We start from the raw sequence: 18815 nt of genomic DNA, 5'->3' as shown, positions 1-18815 counted from the left end.
TTCTCAGCCTGTCCTCATGGCAGAGATGCTCCAGCCCTCAGACCATCTTCGTGGCCTCCTCAGGACTCGCTCCAACATGGAGTGAGCAATGAAGCTGAACGAATGAAGCCTACAGAGATGACCCTACGTGGTAGGACTCACATACAATGCTAGTGGATGTCCTTTAGAGATTCTGACTAGAGACTGAAGCTCCCTGAAAGGAACTTGTAGCAAGGTGGGTGTTGGTCTCTTCTGCAAAGGAACAAGTGATGGGATGAGAGGAGATGGCCTCAAGCTGCACCAGGGAAGGTTAACATTGGATATTGGGAAATGTTTCTTTATGGAAAGGGTTCTCGGGCACCAGAAAAGGATGCCCAGGGAGGTGGTTGAGTCTCCATCCCTAGAGGTATCTAAAAGACGGGGAGATGAGGTGCTCAGAGATCTGGTTTAGCAGTGGGTAGGTCCAGTTGGACGCGATGATCTCAAAGTTCTTTTCCAACCAAGCCATTCTATGATTCTACAACCTCGCGCTGCCTCCTGGCGCGTTCCTAGGCCCTGAGATTCCACGACTACCTGAAAATCCCAACCTTGATGGACAAAACCCAAGGAACACGTCACCAGACTGGGCATGCTACTGATCCATAAGGTGACACTGGGCAGAGCGAAGGAAAAAACATGGAAGCGCAGCGTGTGGGACTCACCTGTGGAGTGCGGATGTGCAGAGGCATCAGCCCCGAGGGCGTATCCGCCAGCACGTTGAAGTGAGGAGTTGGAGGAGGCCCCATCGCCATGGGGCGGCTCTCAGGATCCACTTGGTAGTTGATGAGCCCCCACTGCTCCAGGAAAGCATGGACTCTGCAACAACACAAAGAATTAAAATCTGAAGAACTAGAACCTCGCTTAACCTTGACGGTGCAGAGAGGAGAAACCAAAGGAGGACATTGGGCTTTGAAGGTTCTTGAAGGAGACTGGTTTCTGGACCAGCGTGAAGCCTACATCTGCTGAGGGACATGGGTTAGTGATTGATGGGAATGGATGGACTTGATGATGCCATGGGTCCTGTCCAACCTGGTGATTCTATGATTCTACACATTCCACCCTTGGAAGCAGAGGTTGGATGGTGGATAACACAGACCCAGAAAAATTAGAGAACAGAATCATAGAATAGTTTGGGTTGGAAGGGACCTTTAAGATCATCCAGTTCCACCCCTGCGATGCACAGGGACACCTCCCACTGGATCAGGGCCTCCAAGCTCCATCCAACGTGGCCTTCAACACCTCCAGGGATGGAGCAGCCACAGCTTCCCTGGGCAACCTGTTCCAGTTCCTCCCCACCCTCATCATGAAGAAATTCCTCCTCCTGTCCAGTCCAACTCTGCCCCTCTCCAGTTTGTCCCCATTGCCCCTCGTCCCATCCCCACAAGCCTTTGGGAACAGCCCCTCCCCAGCTTTCTTGGAGCCCCTTCAGGTTCTGGAAGGTCTCTCTAAGGTCTCCTTGGAGCCTTCTCTTCTCCAGGCTGAACATCCCAACTCTCTCAGCCTGTCCTCGCACGGGAGGTTCTCCAGCCCTCAGATCATCTTTGAAACCTTTCATTTCTAATTCAGCTCCTGTTTCTTTTGGATAAAGTGAAGGCAGTGGCTGAAGGATCCCTGGCTCGTTACCTCATGACAGCACAAACATCTCCAGTGAGGTTCCTCCTGCAGGCCGTGCTGGTCAGGTACTCCTGAGGGTTTAAGCGATAGGTGTCAATCATGAAGTTGCGGTAAGCCAGGTATCTGAAAGACAAGTGAGACGAGTTCATGTACACAGACATCTAGTGAAGTTTCAAAGTCATTTTAGGATTCACCTTCTCCAAACACCCGCACGGCTGAAAAGGAAACAGCAACAGCAAGTATTTAATGGTGAACTTGATGCATCAGTATGAAAAGCAACAGAATCATGGAGAAATGGATTGGGTTGGGTTGGAAGGGACCTTAAAGATCATCCAGTTCCAACCTCCTGCCATGGGCAGGGACACCTCCCACTGCATCAGGGGCTCCAAGCTCCATCCAACGTGGCCTTCAACACTTCCAGGGATGGAGCAGCCACAGCCTCCCTGGGCACCCTGTTCCAGGGCCTCCCCACCCTCCCAGGAGAATGTTTCGCATCATCCTTGGAGCCTCCTCTGGCCCCGTTCCAACAGCTCCATCTCCTTCTCCTGCTGAGGATTCCAGCCCTGGCCCCAACCCTCCAGCTGAGGTCTCCCCGAGAGGAGCAGAGGGGACAATCCCCTCCCTCCCTGCTGCCCACGCTGCTCTGGATGCAGCCCAGGACACGGGGGGTTTCATCTCAAGCTCCTGTGGAGCTTCTCCCCCCCAGCCCCCTGAGTCCTTCTCCTCAGGGCTGCTCTCCAGCCCACCCTCCCCCAGCCTGGATTGAACCCGGGGGTTGCCCTGACCCAGGGGTAGGACCTTCCCTTGGCCTGGTTGAACCTCACAAGGTTCCTCCTGCTCCACTTCTCCAACCTGTAGCTAATTCCAAAAAATTGGTTTAAAATCCCCCCAAACTGCTTTGCAATTAGAGGAATCGCAGAACAAATCAACAAGAATAAAGTGGTGTTTATATCTGTGATTTATAGTGAAACAGTAAGTTTTAGGATGATAATCTGACTAAGATCAAGCACATTGTTGAAAAGCCTGATGTCAACCATCTGCTTTTCATCAATCTCCTCCCAAGCTCCCTCCGAACACCTAAACTCACTGTTTTAACACAAAATCCTCGCAGACAGGGAGATGTTTTCCTAACAAGCCTCGCAGGAGATTCTCGAGATAAGCAAAATCAGCAGCTTATCTCGTCAAACAGCGAAGTTCGAGCAGGAGTTCATCGTCTGATGGATGAAAACAACTCCAGACAATAACCAGCTTTTCTTTCTTGCTGTTCCCAACAGCTCCAGGGAAGCAGCGTGAAATATGGAATTAATAACACTTCAGTTGTGCAGCAGAGACCAGATCTCCCAAGGAGATGAGGGAGGGACAAACCGGATTGGAATTCATCGAATCAGAGAATTCTGGAATGGGTTGGGTTGGAAGGGACCTCAATGCCCATCCAGTTCCACCCCTGCCATGGGCAGGGACACCTCCCACCGGATGAGGGGCTCCAAGCTCCATCCAACCTGGCCTTCAACACCTCCAGGGATGGGACAGCAACAACTTCCCTGGGCAACATGTTCCAGGGCCTCCCCACCCTCATCGTGAAGATTTTCTTCCTAATATGTCATCTACATCTTCCCACTTCCACTTTAATACCATTCTCTCTCACTCTGTCACTCCAAGACCTTGGAAGAAGTCCCTCCCCAGCTTTCCTGGACCCCCTTTCAGCCCTGGAAGCTGCTCTGAGGTCTCCTCGGAGCCTTCTCTTCTCTTCAACACCCCCAACTCTCTCAGCCTGTCCTCAGAGCAGAGGTTGTCCAGCCCTTGGATCACCTTCGTGGTCTCCCCTGGACCCGTTCCAACAGATCCATGTCCTCCTTCTGTTGGGGACTCCAGAACTGGACACAAAACCCTTAAACTCTACTAAAATAATGCACAGACACCATCAAACCACAAGAAGTGGTGGCCCAGCTGCTCTTTCCTTCTTTAACTCCCCTGCTCCACCCACAGAAGGCTGAGGAGACCAGCAGATCCGTGAAACCGGAGGCTCTTTGGTCGTACAGCACACTTCTACGCCTACATTCATGTCTTTTACTTACATTTCTGGAGTTTTGGACTTGTTTTTTCCATTGAAGAATTCTGGAAGAGCCCGACGTTCAATCACATGAATACTGGAAGGAAAATACACACGTCAGATGCCAACTATGAAACCATCCTGGTGAATTCTGCACACCCTCCCATCAATATTTTGAAGAACATCTACAGCAAGGGTTATTTGGGGTTGTTTTTTTTGGAAATCCCTTCAAAAATTTCCTTATTTCATTAAATAAGCGAAGCTACATTAAAAATAGATCTCAAAACTTAGTGTTGATCAAAGCAAAACTACAGTGCTCGAATGTGGAGATTGAGCTGTTGGAACGGGGCCAGAGGAGGCTCCAAGGATGATGTGAGGGTTGGAGAACCTCCCGTACGAGGACAGGCTGAGAGAGTTGGGATGTTCAGCCTGGAGAAGGCTCCCAGGAGACCTTCTAGTGACCTTCCAGAACCTGAAGGGGCTCCAAGAAAGCTGGGGAAGGGCTGTTCCCAAAGGCTTGTGGGGATGGGACGAGGGGCAATGGGGACAAACTGGAGAGGGGCAGAGTGAGACTGGACAGGAGGAGGAATTTCTTCAGGATGAGGGTGGGGAGGAGCTGGAACAGGTTGCCCAGAGAAGCTGTGGCTGCTCCATCCCTGGAGGTGTTGAAGGCCACGTTGGATGGAGCTTGGAGCCCCTGATCCAGTGGGAGGTGTCCCTGCCCATGGGGGGTTGGAACTGGATGGGCTTTGAGGTCCCTTCCAACCCAAACCATTCCCAACCGCTTCCTTACCAGTTGTAGTCGAACCACGATGCGTAGCTCGGAATGATGATGTGGTTGGTTTGCTCCGTGACGTTATCTTCCCCCGGATCAATTGAGCGACTCTGATCGCCTTTGTTGGGATCTTCATCCTCCTGTATCACAGAGGGAACACACCAGTTAGCAGGTTCTGAGAGACCTTCTCACAACTCTCAGCCAGCAGAGCTCGTCCTAAACAAGCGCCTTCCAATCCTGAGCAGAAAAACGACTTGAGGCCAGTTCCTCTAATCCTAATGATGCCACACGGAAAGGACTGGATGTCATCCAGAGGGACCTGGCCAGGCTGGAGAAGTGGAACTCAGAGAACCTCAGGAGGTTCAACCAGGCCAAGGTCAAGGTCCTATCCCTGGGTCGGGACAACCCCGGGTTCAATCCAGGCTGGGGGAGGATGGGCTGGAGAGCAGCCCTGAGGAGAAGGACTCGGGGGGCTGGGGGGGAGAAGCTCCATGTGAGCTCAACATGAAACCCCCCGTGTCCTGGGCTGCAGCCAGAGCAGCGTGGGCAGCAGGGAGGGAGGGGATTGTCCCCTCTGCTCCTCTCGGGGAGACCTCAGCTGGAGGGTTGGGGCCAGCTCTGGAATCCTCAGCAGGAGAAGGAGATGGAGCTGTTGGAACGCGGCCAGAGGAGGCTCCAAGGATGATGCGAGGGCTGAAGAACCTCCCGCACGAGGACAGGCTGAGAGAGTTGGGGTTGTTCAGCCTGGAGAAGAGAAGGCTCCAAGGAGACCTTCCAGAGACCTTCCAGAACCTGAAGGGGCTCCAGGAAAACTGGGGACGGGCTGTTCCCAAAGGCTTGTGGGGATGGGACGAGGGGCAATGCAGGGGGGTTGGACTACGTGGACTTTAAAGGTCTCTTCCAAGCCAAACCATTCTATGATCTTGGTTTCTACCAAGCTTAGTAAGAAAAGGTTGGCGTTACCTTTCCTCCAGTTGCCACTGTCTCCTCATCCTGTTCATCTGGAAGGTAAAAGCAGGGAGAATAATACTCAGAAAAAGGTTCTGATTGCTCCTAAACCTTTCTAGCAAGGCAACTGCTTAACTGGAAAGGGCGTTTCGGTGCTTTTTAGAAGGGGAGCGAGGAGGAACGCGAGGAGATGAGGAACGCGAGGAGACAAGGAACACAAAGCATTAAGTCAATCTCATCCTTCTGCAGGCACCCGCCTATCCCAGACGAGGGAACCCATAATACAGATAATTAGGGTTTTTCCACACTTAGGGATCCGTCCTCAATTCCCACCTTGCCCCGTGCCCTACGCGTGGCCTCGTATAACAGGACACGGGACACTAGTTTCTTTCTCTTAAGCCAAAGGCTTCACAAAGATCAGGGAATCTGTGATTTATCTCGAAATGAAAAGAAAAATTCTGCCAGGAAAGAGCTTGTATGTTATAAAACAAAAGATGTTTACAAGAGAACAGCCTGGCAAGTGAAAAATCAACAGGGTTTGACACGAATGTGTATGAAAATGGAGTTAAATCAATAAAAAGCTAAATTTTTGGAATTGAGAGATGGAAAAACCTTGACAGGGTTGGCCTGCAAGCAAGACTTTGCTGTAAAATTGAGGGGAGAGGGTGCTGGAAGGGGCTGTGTGTTGGTCTTACCCAGATCTGCTACGGTTCCTCCTTTCACGGGCGTGTTCTCACTGTCCTTCTTTGGGTTCACTGCAAGAGGAAGCAAAACAGCAGCTCTGAGGAGCAACCCAGACACAACTATCAAAGCCCAGAGTGGTTTTAGTCTCGTAACTAACTTGGAGAAGGCTCCAAGGAGACCTTCCAGAGACCTTCCAGAACCTGAAGGGGCTCCAGGAAAGCTGGGGAGGGGCTGTTCCCCAAGGCTTGTGGGGATGGGACGAGGGGCAATGGGGACAAACTGGAGAGGGGCAGAGTTAGACTGGACAGGAGGAGGAATTTCTTCACCATGAGGGGAGAAAGGAGCTGGAACAGGAGAAGCTGTGGCTGCCCCATCCCTGGAGATGTTGAAGGCCACGTTGCACGGGGCTTGGAGCCCCTGCTCCAGTGGGAGGTGTCCCTGCACACTGCAGGGGTGGAACTGGAGGATCTTGAAGGTCCCTTCCAACCCAAACAATTCTAAGATTCTATGATTCACATGGATTTTCATAAACATACTTCTAAAAGCCCAACCAACCATCCCATTCCAAGCCCTGACTGGATAAATTCAGGCCACAAACCACCTGGCCTCATGACCACAAAGCATTTCAAAGATTTGACAAGTCTATTTTTTCAGTCCCATTGTTTTAACCTTCAAAGAATCCAGCGCAAGCATAATTTACCATTTTTGGGAAGTACCACTTCTTCTATATTGGGCACCGGGGTGGGATCCTCCATGTCCTTGGTGAGATCTTCTTGCTCATCTTCTTCTTTCTGCCCTCTCCTCTTCCCGTATAAAGCCGCTTGCCTAGAACAGAGCAGACACAAACCCTCTGCCACCTGAGACTCTTAGATGATCTCATCTTGACGTTCTCCTCCTGATATCGGGATTAAAAGGCTGCGTTTAAACACTGACGGAAAGAAAAACACCGTAGGAGGTGGTGCTGGTGGAGTTAATGCAATATTCCTATCATCTAGAGAGGATATTAAGTATAAAAATAGTCTTTTCCACTATTTCAAGGCTGGAGACGACCACTCTATAGAAAGATAAAGCTTGAGTCCAACCCAAAAGTGTCTCCAGAACGCTGGTGACGCAGTGAGAAGAAAGCAAGCAGGGAGGGAGGGCGGCTCGTCCCATCGATTCCGTGTCCTGAGGAAGGAAAAATCCCCCTCATCTCCCTCTACAGCATCTAACTCAGGTTTCACGGTTGGAATCAAGCGGTAATTCAGATCAAACTAATCCTTTCGTATCTCAGATGATGGATTTCCAAGCTGGTCTTCTTAGAACCCAACAGGTCTACTACAAAATCCTGAATTTTCAGTTCAGAATTGCTGCCCTCCCTATCCACAGTTAAACCAACAAAGATAAGCTTTTATTTGGACATGTTCATACATTTATTGGGATAAATTAGACCTTTCTTTTCCAACCAGCATTGGAAAAACCCTAATATGTAGCCCACAAACACTCCTCAATAAAGTCAAACTTGAGAAGTGGATTTAAAAATATCTACGTGGACAAAACCCTCCAACTAAAAGCAGCAGAAGCGGCTGAGCCCAGCGGGACAGCACAAAAAGAGCCACCCCGAGGCATTTTCATAGAATCACAGAACCACCAGGTTGGAAGAGACCCACCGGATCATGGAGTCCAACCATCCCCATCAATCACTGACCCGTGTCCCTCAGCACCTCGGCCACCCGGCCCTTAAACCCCTCCAGGGAAGGGGACTCAACCCCCTCCCTGGGCAGCCTCCGACAGGGACCAAGCACCCTTTCTGTGAAGTATCTTCTCCTGCTGTCCAGCCTGAGCCTCCCCTGGTGGAGCTCGAGGCCATTCCCTCTCGTCCTGTCCCCTGTCCCTTGGGAGAAGAGCCCAGCTCCCTCCTCTCCACAACCTCCTCTCAGGGAGTTGCAGAGAGCAATGAGGTCTCCCCTCAGCCTCCTCTTCTCCAGGCTGACCCCCCCAGCTCTCTCAGCCGCCCCTCCTAACCCTTGTTCTCCAGCCCCCTCACCAGCTTCATTGCTCTCCTCTGCACTCTCTCCAGAAACTCAACATCCTTCTGGTGGGAAGGGCCCAGCACTGACCCCAGGATTCGAGGAGCGGCCTCCCCAGGGCCGAGGCCAGAGGGAGAAGAACCTCCCTGGCCCTGCTGGCCACGCCGGCTCTGCTCCAAGCCAAGATGCCCTTGGCCTTCTTGGCCCCCTGGGCCCCTGCTGGCTCCTGTTCAACCAACCCCCCCAGGTCCTTCTCCTCCAGGCACTTTCCAGCCAGGCTTCTCCTAGGCTGGAGCTGCCCAGGGTTCTCATGCCCCAAGGGCAGGACCTACCATTTGGCCTCGTTCACCCTCATCCGGTTGGTCTCAGCTCATGGATCCAGCCTGCTCAAGTCCCTTTGGAGCCTCCCGACCCTCCAGCAGATCCAGCTCCCACCCAGCTCAGTGTCACCCCCAAACTTGCTCAGGGGGCCCTCGAGGCCTCCATCCAGGTCGTTGATGAAGACCCTGAGCAGGGCTGGACCCAGCCCTGAGCCCTGGGGACACCACTTGTCACTGGCCTCCAGCTGGAGGGAACTCCACCTCCCACCACTCTCTGGGCCCTCCAGCCAACAAGTTCTCCACCCAGGAGAGTGTTCGCCTGGCCAGGCCAGAGGGCCTTTTGAAGCAAGCTGAGTAACTTCTCATTGGAGAAATTCTCCTCACAATGCGGCACCAACACAGATAACAGAGAACTTGATTCCAGATTTGCAGGTGAGAGAATTCTGCGGAGGAGTAAAGAAATTACACCTCATGCCCAAGGAAAATCCCTCCAGTCTCTTGTAGAAATAATGACTCTACTGTAACCTAAGGTGAAACCAGAGCAAAGAGACAGAGCGCTCCCCAAACCACAAACATCAGTTGATGAACATGGGCCTCAAATCCAAGGATTGTGAGACTTACCCTTTCTTCCCCGTCTTTTTCCTGGACTCCACGGGGGTTGGAGGTGGAGAAGGAGAATGTTTTCTCTTCCTGGTGCTCGCGGCTGCTTTCCTGTCTCTCCTCTCTGGACTGCGAACAGGCTGGGGGGAAGCAAGGTCGTTACTTCAGCCCAAATCGTGAAATTAGTGAAATGCTGCAGGTTTAAGATGGCAACCCAGGAGCTAAAGGCAGGACTTGGAGATGCACAGAATAGTTTGGGTTGGAAGGGACCTTAAAGATCATCCAGTTCCACCCCTGCCATGGGCAGGGACACCTCCCACTGGATCAGGGGCTCCAAGCTCCATCCAACGTGGCCTTCAACCCCTCCAGGGATGGGGCAGCCACAGCTTCTCCTGTTCCAGCTCCTCCCCACCCTCATGGGGAAGAAATTCCTCCTCCTGTCCAGTCTCACTCTGCCCCTCTCCAGTTTGTCCCCATTGCCCCTCGTCCCATCCCCACAACCCTTTGGGAACAGCCCCTCCCCAGCTTTCCTGGAGCCCCTTCAGGTTCTGGAAGCTGCTCTAAGGTCTCCTCGGAGCCTTCTCCAGGCTGAACATCCCAACTCTCTCAGCCTGTCCTCGTACGGGAGGTTCTCCAGCCCTCGCATCATTCTTGGAGCCTCCTCTGGCCCCGTTCCAACAGCTCCATCTCCTTCTCCTGCTGAGGATTCCAGAGCTGGCCCCAACCCTCCAGCTGAGGTCTCCCCGAGAGGAGCAGAGGGGACAATCCCCTCCCTCCCTGCTGCCCACGCTGCTCTGGCTGCAGCCCAGGACACGGGGGGTTTCATGTTGAGCTCCTGTGGAGCTTCTCCCCCCCAGCCCCCCGAGTCCTTCTCCTCAGGGCTGCTCTCCAGCCCATCACCCCCATTGAAACCAGAGATGCTATCACTGTGCAGACTTAGACTTGTGGGTAAAGAACACGTGGCAGAAGGAAGTTGAACCAGACTGTGGTTTCACAGGAACCTCAAACTGTTCAACTAGCTCCGTTTTTATCCATTTTGTGACTCAAATTTACATTATGCAGAAATAAGGACTAGAAATGCAATCACAGGTCACCCGTTGAGCAGAGAACCACCCACCTCTTCGTTTTTCATGGAGATCCTCTGCCGAAAACTCACTGATTTCCTGTTCTCATCAACCTCGTAATCTTCTTCGTTCATCCATTCGTTGAATATATCCGTGTCCAGAATCCACTTGGCGTGAACCTAGAGAGAATGACACAGCGACACGCTGAGGGGTTTTGAAACAGGAGCGTCCATGACCGACGTCATGGGATGAAGGAAACGCAGCTTTATCACGGTCTGAAGGTCCAAATAGCTCCTAACAGATCCAACCTGTGTCCAAGGCCAGATTGGATGGGACCTTGGGCAGCCTGATCCATTGGGAGGTGTCCCTGCCCACAGCAGGAGGACCAGAACTTGACGGGCTTTGAGGTCCCTTCCAACCCAAAAGATTCCATGATTCCATGATTCTAACTTCCCATCAACCAGAGACCCCGATCCCATCCCTGGAGACGTTCAAGGCCAGGCTGGATGGAGCTTTGAGGAATCTGATGCAGAGGAAGGTGTCCCCATGGCAGCGGGCTGGAACTGGATGGGCTTCAAAGTCTCCTCCAACCCAAACCGTTCCACCAGCTTCCTATAAAATGCAGCCGTTGTTTCCAGCAGCACATGAACACAGCTCTCTAGGAGCATCTCAGCGTGAGCTACACCAACGCTCTGGGAAATGGCGAGACTCACCTTCCATGGCTTTTCAGGAATTGGAGGATCCTCAATTTCTGCATCTATTTCATTGGCGTGAACCCAAGTGTCGTAGCTACGGAGAGGAGGCAAGAGAAAACAGAATTGGTTCCCAGGGGTTCTTCGTGCAGAAGGATCATCCGAAAGAAAACGTGTTCAGCAACAGGGATGGGCAAATTGAGTTGGAGGGAGAGAACAACCAAGGGTCCAGTGAAGGCCACAAGGATGATGCGAGGGCTGGAGAACCTCCCGTACGAGGACAGGCTGAGAGAGTTGGGATGTTCAGCCTGGAGAAGAGAAGGCTCCAGGGAGACCTTAAAGTGACCTTCCAGAACCTGAAGGGGCTCCAGGAAAGCTGGGGAGGGGCTGTTCCCAAAGGCTTGTGGGGATGGGACGAGGGGCAATGGGGACAAACTGGAGAGGAGCAGAGTTAGACTGGACAGGAGGAGGAATTTCTTCACCATGAGGGTGGGGAGGAGCTGGAACAGGTTGCCCAGAGAAGCTGTGGCTGCCCCATCCCTGGAGGTGTTGAAGGCCACGTTGGATGGAGCTTGGAGCCCCTGATCCAGTGGGAGGTGTCCCTGCCCATGGCAGAAGGGCTGGATCTGGATGATCTTTAAGCTCCCTCCAAATCCAAACCATTCTATGATTCCATGATTTTCCAGGCAATCACGAGTTAAAGGAATAATCAGCGGGTTCTGCTGCAATAAGGGAGGGATCCAAGGCACATAACACACATTTTTAGCTCTTGGAATTCAAAAGTCACCTCAGTGCAGGCAGCTCCAGTTTAAAACAGCAAATCTGCTCTGGAGATTCCGGGGTGTGAACGCAGTTTCTGAGCCACCTGCTGAAACCCTGACATTAAGTTTATTAACTTCCTTCTGTTCTTACCAGTTTAAAGCAAGAAATAGGAGATTCCTAGAAGGAAAGAGGACGCAGCCCTCCTTCTATCCCTAGTGCTGAAAATCCATCTGTCATCTACCTTCCTTTTAACATGCTGTTCCCTCAGAAGTCTTTTTATCACAGAATTATAGAATTGTTTGGGTTGGAAGGGACCTCAAAGATCATCCAGTTCCACCCCTGCCATGAGCAGGGACACCTCCCACTGGATCAGGGGCTCCAAGCTCCATCCAATGTGGCCTTCAACACCTCCAGGGATGGGGCAGCCACAGCTTCCCTGGGCAACCTGTTCCAGCTCCTCCCCACCCTCATGGGGAAGAAATTCCTCCTCCTGTCCAGTCTAACTCTGCTCCTCTCCAGTTTGTCCCCATTGCCCCTCGTCCCATCCCCACAAGCCTTTGGGAACAGCCCCTCCCCAGCTTTCTTGGAGCCCCTTCAGGTTCTGGAATCTGCTCTAAGGTCTCCTTGGAGCCTTCTCTTCTCCAGGCTGAACATCCCAACTCTCTCAGCCTGTCCTCAGACGGGAGGTTCTCCAGCCCTCGCATCATCCTTGGAGCCTCCTCTGGCCCCGTTCCAACAGCTCCATCTCCTTCTCCTGCTGAGGATTCCAGAGCTGGCCCCAACCCTCCAGCTGAGGTCTCCCCGAGAGGAGCCGAGGGGACAATCCCCTCCCTCCCTGCTGCCCACGCTGCTCTGGATGCAGCCCAGGACACGGGGGTTTCATGTTGAGCTCACGTGGAGCTTCTCCCCCCCAGCCCCCCGAGTCCTTCTCCTCAGGGCTCTCTCCAGCCCATCACCCCCAGCCTGGATTGAACCCGGGGGTTGCCCCGACCCAGGGGTAGGACCTTCCCTTGGCCTGGTTGAACCTCCTGAGGGTCTCCCAGCCCCACTGCTCCAGCCTGGCCAGGTCCCTCTGGATGACATCCGATCCTTCTGGTGGGACAACTGCCCCACTCTTATTAACCATTTGCTCTGTAGAAAGAGATTCTCCTTTTCTGAGCTCATCGATCTCCAGTATCAGAAATTGGGTGGATAATTTGGTTTTAAACTCCTGATGGAGTCTCTTCAAGCTTTGACAAGGAGATAAACGGTAGCAATGCTAAATAACTGCACAGACAACCACTGCTTGGCTCAAAACACGTCGCTGGACAGTCACGAAGGGTCAATCAACAGGATGTGGCACCGTATAACGAGGTTAAACGTTTAGAAGAGCCAACGGGAGGCAGGTCCAAGTCTGTCACCTTCTGCAGAAGCAGAGGAGAGCAGATGGGACATGGTCCATGGGGTTTCACTACCGCAGGGAAGCCAAAGGAGGAGCTCGTTTGAGGACACGGACGTTCCTCCTTGAGTGAGTTTTAATCGAGACTTTCCCTTCAACCAACTTAAGTGCGATTTGAGGTCTGCGTTGTCCCCCCCAACCCTTCTTTACCTGTCTGGAAAGAAGCCCCAGTGCACCAGCACCTGCTTGTCCTTCTTCATCACAGGTCGCAACCATTCATCTGCAAAAAGAAAAGAGATTTGGCATCAGCTTCAGCCCGTAAAGCGAATTAAACGCTATTTTGCTCTCTGATAGTCAGCGACAGGGAAGTTATCGCGATCATCTCCAATAAAACGTCTTCTGCAGCGAAACTACAATAGCCTGGAGGACAAGAACCTCCTGAGGTTCTCACAGCCCCACTTCTCCAGCCTGTCCTGGTCCTTCCAGATGACAACCCGTCCTTCAGGTGCGGCAACTCCCCTACTCAGCTCAGTGTCATCAAGATGAAGGTGACCACGTTGAACTTCATCAAGTTCCTCTTCAAACGACTCTCGAGTGATCAATATTTCCTCTCTTGAAGTTGATACAGACTTACTGAGCCACACAAATCCTCGGCTGATTTTGCTGTCAAGCTCAGGTGTTTTAAAGCTTTTTTCTCTTCGCCTTGATATCTGAGAACACAATAACCTCCCTTACGCGACCCAAAAATTCAGAAGATGCCCAGAGCGGGATGAAAAGAGAATCCCTGAGGATTTGAACCTCTGTGAAGTTACACAGCTTGAATTCATGGCTGATTCCTCATCTCAACATCATCAGGGCTTAAAAGCGCTCTGTCTAGCTCATCTCTACGTTCACCAACCCACGGTCAACCCTTTTCCATGATCCTGAAGGGGTTGAAAACCAACACAAACCTCTGGCTAAGGACAGTGTGGTCAGAGCAGAGACAGCACCAAAGGCCACACCACCCAGGAGGGTTCCTACCAGCAGTGAACACTTCCATCTAGTGGCCACCAGGCACCAGGGCCTAGAAGAAACAGCTAAGCTGTGTCAGTGAAGCTCAGACTCAATGGAGGTCCACCAGACCATGAAACGTACTTAAGATAATAAAATTAAGAGCTTTTATTTAGCTCTTTGCTGAAGGACACAGCTGTTAAATTACTTCTGTGGAATTAGGTACAAAAGAAAGACCTTGAGAGGCTGGAGAACGTCTGGAAAAGGGAACGGAGCTGGGGAAGGGGCTGGAGAACAAGGGTTAGGAGGAGCGGCTGAGAGACCTGGGGCTGGTTAGCCTGGAGGAGGCTGAGGGGAGACCTCATGGCTCTCTGCAGCTCCTGGAGAGGAGGTTGTGGAGAGGTGGGTGCTGGGCTCTTCTCCCAAGGAACAAGGGATGGGAGGAGAGGAGATAGCCTCAAGTTGCACCAAGGAAGGTTCAGACTGGATATTGGGAAAACCCTTTTACTTGAAAGGATTCTCAAGCAGAAGAAGAGGCTGCCCAGGGCAGGGGTGGAGTCTCCATCCCTGGAGAGGTTCAAAAACCCTGTGGCCGTGGCTTTTTGGGATGTGGTTTAGCAGGCCCAGTGGGGTTGGGCTCATGGTTGGACTTGATCTTAGAGGTCTTTTCAAACCTTAATGATTCTGTGATTCCACACCGAGGCAGACAATATAACAATAAAGCCAACAGCCTCAGGTCTACTTGGTATTGGATCCGTCAATTCAAACGTGAACATCAGACCAAATAGCTGGAAGGTGGACACAATGATTTCACTTCACAGAATCACAGAATCACCAGGTTGGAAGAGACCCACGGGATCATGGAGTCCAACCATCCCCATCAATCACTGACCCGTGTCCCTCAGCACCTCGGCCACCCGGCCCTTAAACCCCTCCAGGGAAGGGGACTCAACCCCCTCCCTGGGCAGCCTCCGACAGGGACCAAGCACCCTTTCCATGATAAATCTTCTCCTGCTGTCCAGCCTGACCCTCCCCTGGTGGAGCTTGAGGCCATTCCCTCTCGTCCTGTCCCCTGGCCCTTGGGAGAAGAGCCCAGCTCCCTCCTCTCCACAACCTCCTCTCAGGGAGTTGCAGAGAGCAATGAGGTCTCCCCTCAGCCTCCTCTTCTCCAGGCTGAACCCCCCCAGCTCTCTCAGCGGCTCCTCCTAACCCTTGTTCTTCAGCCCCTCCCCAGCTTCGTTGCTCTTCTCTGGACTCGCTGTAAATCCTGGAAATCCTTCTCCACCAGCTTCCAGGAGCTGGCTAGGAAAATTCTGTGTCCATGACTAAGTGCTAATGGACTTTAGGTACAAGATTATTTTGACTTAAAAACTGGAAAGCAACTTTACCATCATCCGTTGAGGTAGGACTCGGATAAACATGGTGAGTAGCCTTTGATTTGTCTTCAGTTACAGTTCCCTGAGGGAAAGGTGGAAGGAAAGAAGAAACCACATGAGAAACCTTCAACACGTTACCCCAAGCTTCTCAGTTGCCTCTTTTTAGCCACATCCCGTGAAGCCGAGAAATATTTAAGGTTAAATTCAATGCGAATATGAAGAACGACGCCCTTCAGATGCGCATTTAAAGCTGGTGCCAAAGCGTATGGTGATCTCCTGCTCTTTTCATCTCAAACCCTTCCTCCTCGAGCTCCTCCTGAGTCACTTCTCGCTACGCTGCTCAACTATCAGTTCATACAAACCTAGTGGTGAATAAAGGAAAAATTCTGTGACCTTTGCCACTATCTATTTTGGTCCAAAGCAAATTCTGACAATTCACATCAGATAAAGTCCATGAGAAACTCAACTAGAAATGGCTGCCTTGGGTAGAACATCCTTCATATTCAAGAAAGGTTTTGAGTTAAGAGGAAGAAGAAACATCCGTTACTTCAAAGAAAAGCCTCCTAAATCATAGAATCATGGAATGGTTTGGGTTGGAAGGGACCTTGGAGCCCATCCAGTTCCAACCCCTGCGATGGGCAGGGACACCTCCCTCTGGATCAGGGGCTCAAAGCCACAACCAACGTGGCCTTCAACACCTCCAGGGATCAGGCTTGAGCAACCTGATCCAGTGGGAGGTGTCCCTGCCCATGGCAGGAGGTTGGATCTGGATGATCCTTAAGGTTCCTTCCAACCCAAACTACTCTCTGATTCTACGGCAGGTGAAGAGACCTCATCTTACAACCAACAAAGTGCTTGAGGGACGATTTAAGTTACCTGGTGGCGTTTGACGATGTCTTTCAATTTATTAGCCAACTTCAGCTCTATATCTGGAATGAGGTAGATGGTCGGTCTGCTCAGGCAATTGTTCTAGTGGAGAGAAAAAGAAGTTGAAGAAGAAATTAGTCGGTCACCTGTGACATAAATCAAATCCTTCTTATTAAGATCAGGAGATCCTATTAAGATCAGGAGATCCTATTAAGATCACCCTCCATCCCATCCTCCCCCAGCCTGGATTGAAACCGGGGATTGCCCCAAACCAGGGGTAGGACCTTGACCTTGTCGAACCTCCTGAGGTCCCTCCAGCCCCACTTCTCCAGCCTGGCCAGATAATCCACGCAATATCAGTGAAAAGAATTTGCTGTTTTCAAGCAGTAACACAGAATTGGGACTAAAATAGGTGGGAGGGCGAGGGAAGGGTGAAATACTCCTAGAGAAGCCCAGGAGAGGACTTCAGTGGGTCAGAAAGAGCCCAAGCGTATGAAAAGAGAGTTTTGGATGTGAGTTTCTTGCCTGCACTAGTGTTTTCTCGATGTTCATGAACATCTCCACGTTTCGATCCATTCGGGATGGATTCTGCAGGTCAAACCTCCGCCTGTTGAGGAAAACGATTCAAAAATACTAAATTCAACTCTTGTCTGGTCAACAGGGAAGAATTCTTCCACATTCCTAAGAACATCTCAAGCACAATCACAACTGGTTTTGTGTCACTTGGTGAGAAAACTCATAATGAACCAAATCAACCCAACGCAACCCAAACGTAGGGTGGACCTCAACAACTAGTTGAGAAAAGTCATGAACGAGCTCTCCCGCTTCTCTTATTTCTAGTTGCACCATCCACACAGCCTGAGATCTTCTAAAGTCCTTGCCACCCACCCACAGCACGTAGGGAGCTCATAAGCCACGTAAGCAGCTCATGATCATCATCAGGCACCAGAAACTGCTCTAAGGTCTCCTTGGAGCCCTCTCTTCCCCAACTCTCAGCCTGTCCTTGCATGGGAGGTTCTCCAGCCCTCGCATCATCCTTGGAGCCTCTTCTGGACCCGTTCCAACAGCTCCATCTCCTTCTTCTGATGAGGATTCTTGAACTGGAATTCCAGTGCTGGGAGCACACGTTGTCGGCTCCTGTTGAGCTTCTCCCCCCCAGCCCCCCGAGTCCTTCTCCTCAGGGCTGCTCTCCAGCCCATCATCCCCCAGCCTGGACTGAAACCGTGGATTGCCCTGACCCAGAGGTAGGACCTTCCCTTGGCCTGGTTGAATCTCCAGAGGTTCGCACAGGACATCTTAGAGCTGGGAAGCAGCAATTCGACATCCCTGATTAATTTTCTCAGTCTTATATGGACTCGATGGTCTGGTGAGTCTCTTCCAACCTCATGATTCTATAATTCTATAGCACGTAACCCTCGAGCTCATCGTTACCTCCCAACCTACAGGCTCAAGACGCTAAACCTGGTCAACTTCTCTTTAAATTTAGAATCCAAGCGCAAGGGGGGGTGTCTTCAAAAAGTCACTATCAGCAAAAGAAAATCCTCTTCCCATCTCCAACTCCTTCATCTCCCCAGCTCTTCAGGAAGTAGTGAAGTAGTTTGCATCGGCATTTGGTGTCTTTAATTACATGCAAAAGGTCTCCAAAGCAAAAAGGAAGACTCACCAGCCCTGTTCGTTCTTATATTTGTAAGCAGCACCGAGAATGTGACATAATGTTCCTCCAGCTTTGAAATCCATGAAGCACTTGGCCTGGAAGCAAGAAAGAAGAGTGAAAACCGAGCAGAATTGTCTTTTATCTTCTTATTTTACATGAATTCATACTTGCTAAACGAGATTTAAACATCTAACTGATCAAACGCAGAGTTTTATTTTCAGATTAATCACTTCTGGAGTTCTGCGTTCTCCTTTAGGGGCGTTTTGAGATGAAATGCATTTAGTTTAAGGACAATTCTTCACTTGCTCGCAGAACCTGATTGATCTGAAAGCTCTGAAAGCTCAAAGTCCTTTTTTATGTGAGCAGCTTCCAAAAAAATCCTTGTATAGCTGCAAAACAGAAATCTAAATAGCTCCTCAAACACCCATTTCACAGTAGGTTACACCCAAAATCTTGGCTCTCGGTCGTAGAACTGGACAGGCTTTGAGGTCCCTTCCAACCCAAACCATTCTATGATGAGTAGGAAATCCCGAATCACAGAATCATAGAATAGTTTGGGTTGGAGGGACCTTAAAGATCATCCAGTTCCAACCCCCTGGGATGGGCAGGGACACCTCCCACTGGCTCAGGGGCTCCAAGCCCCATCCAACCTGGCCTTCAACACTTCCAGGGATGGGGCATCTATGATTCTATGATCTCCAAGTGCACAAGAAGACTTGGTGATCCCCTTAAGAGCCTGAAACAGCACCTGGAATTCCACGTTGGAAGCAAACACTAACCTCTAAACATCCACATTTCTCATAAAACCAATAGAACGGAAGACGTACAAACGAGCTGTCTCTGGTCAGAAGTTACGAAGAGCAGAGATCCACCTGCTGGAAGCTCAAGCTGAGCAAATTTGATGAGACTAGACCTTCCAGGCAGGAACAAGAGTTAAATATAGGGCTAAGATGTTTACGACACCACTGAAATCTTTATTACCCATCATTAAGATAAGACAAATTGATTTAAGAC

At 51.1% G+C, this 18815-nt stretch overlaps 1 protein-coding gene across 2 annotated transcripts in view; it reads right to left on the bottom strand.

Moving 5' to 3' along the window:
• The window catches only part of SMARCC1 (SWI/SNF related BAF chromatin remodeling complex subunit C1), a 63698-nt gene that overhangs the window by 37138 nt on the left and 7745 nt on the right, over positions 1 to 18815 (bottom strand). For both annotated transcript variants that reach the window (XM_069859145.1, XM_069859146.1), the window contains exons 3-17: positions 17811 to 17896; positions 16673 to 16754; positions 16157 to 16249; positions 15293 to 15362; positions 13125 to 13194; positions 10796 to 10871; positions 10136 to 10261; positions 9040 to 9158; positions 6790 to 6914; positions 6101 to 6160; positions 5421 to 5458; positions 4476 to 4597; positions 3708 to 3779; positions 1642 to 1755; positions 681 to 834 (exon numbers count right to left, since the gene is read on the bottom strand). In XM_069859145.1, coding sequence (XP_069715246.1) covers positions 681 to 834; positions 1642 to 1755; positions 3708 to 3779; positions 4476 to 4597; positions 5421 to 5458; positions 6101 to 6160; positions 6790 to 6914; positions 9040 to 9158; positions 10136 to 10261; positions 10796 to 10871; positions 13125 to 13194; positions 15293 to 15362; positions 16157 to 16249; positions 16673 to 16754; positions 17811 to 17896 — 1407 coding nt within the window. The remainder of the gene's footprint in view (positions 1 to 680; positions 835 to 1641; positions 1756 to 3707; positions 3780 to 4475; positions 4598 to 5420; positions 5459 to 6100; positions 6161 to 6789; positions 6915 to 9039; positions 9159 to 10135; positions 10262 to 10795; positions 10872 to 13124; positions 13195 to 15292; positions 15363 to 16156; positions 16250 to 16672; positions 16755 to 17810; positions 17897 to 18815) is intronic.

This window comes from Phaenicophaeus curvirostris, chromosome 6, assembly GCF_032191515.1.
Source record: "Phaenicophaeus curvirostris isolate KB17595 chromosome 6, BPBGC_Pcur_1.0, whole genome shotgun sequence".
In the NCBI taxonomy this organism is placed as follows: Eukaryota; Metazoa; Chordata; class Aves; order Cuculiformes; family Cuculidae; genus Phaenicophaeus; species Phaenicophaeus curvirostris.
Note: the sequence above shows the minus strand (reverse complement) of the source record. Positions and strands in the feature narration are given on the sequence as shown.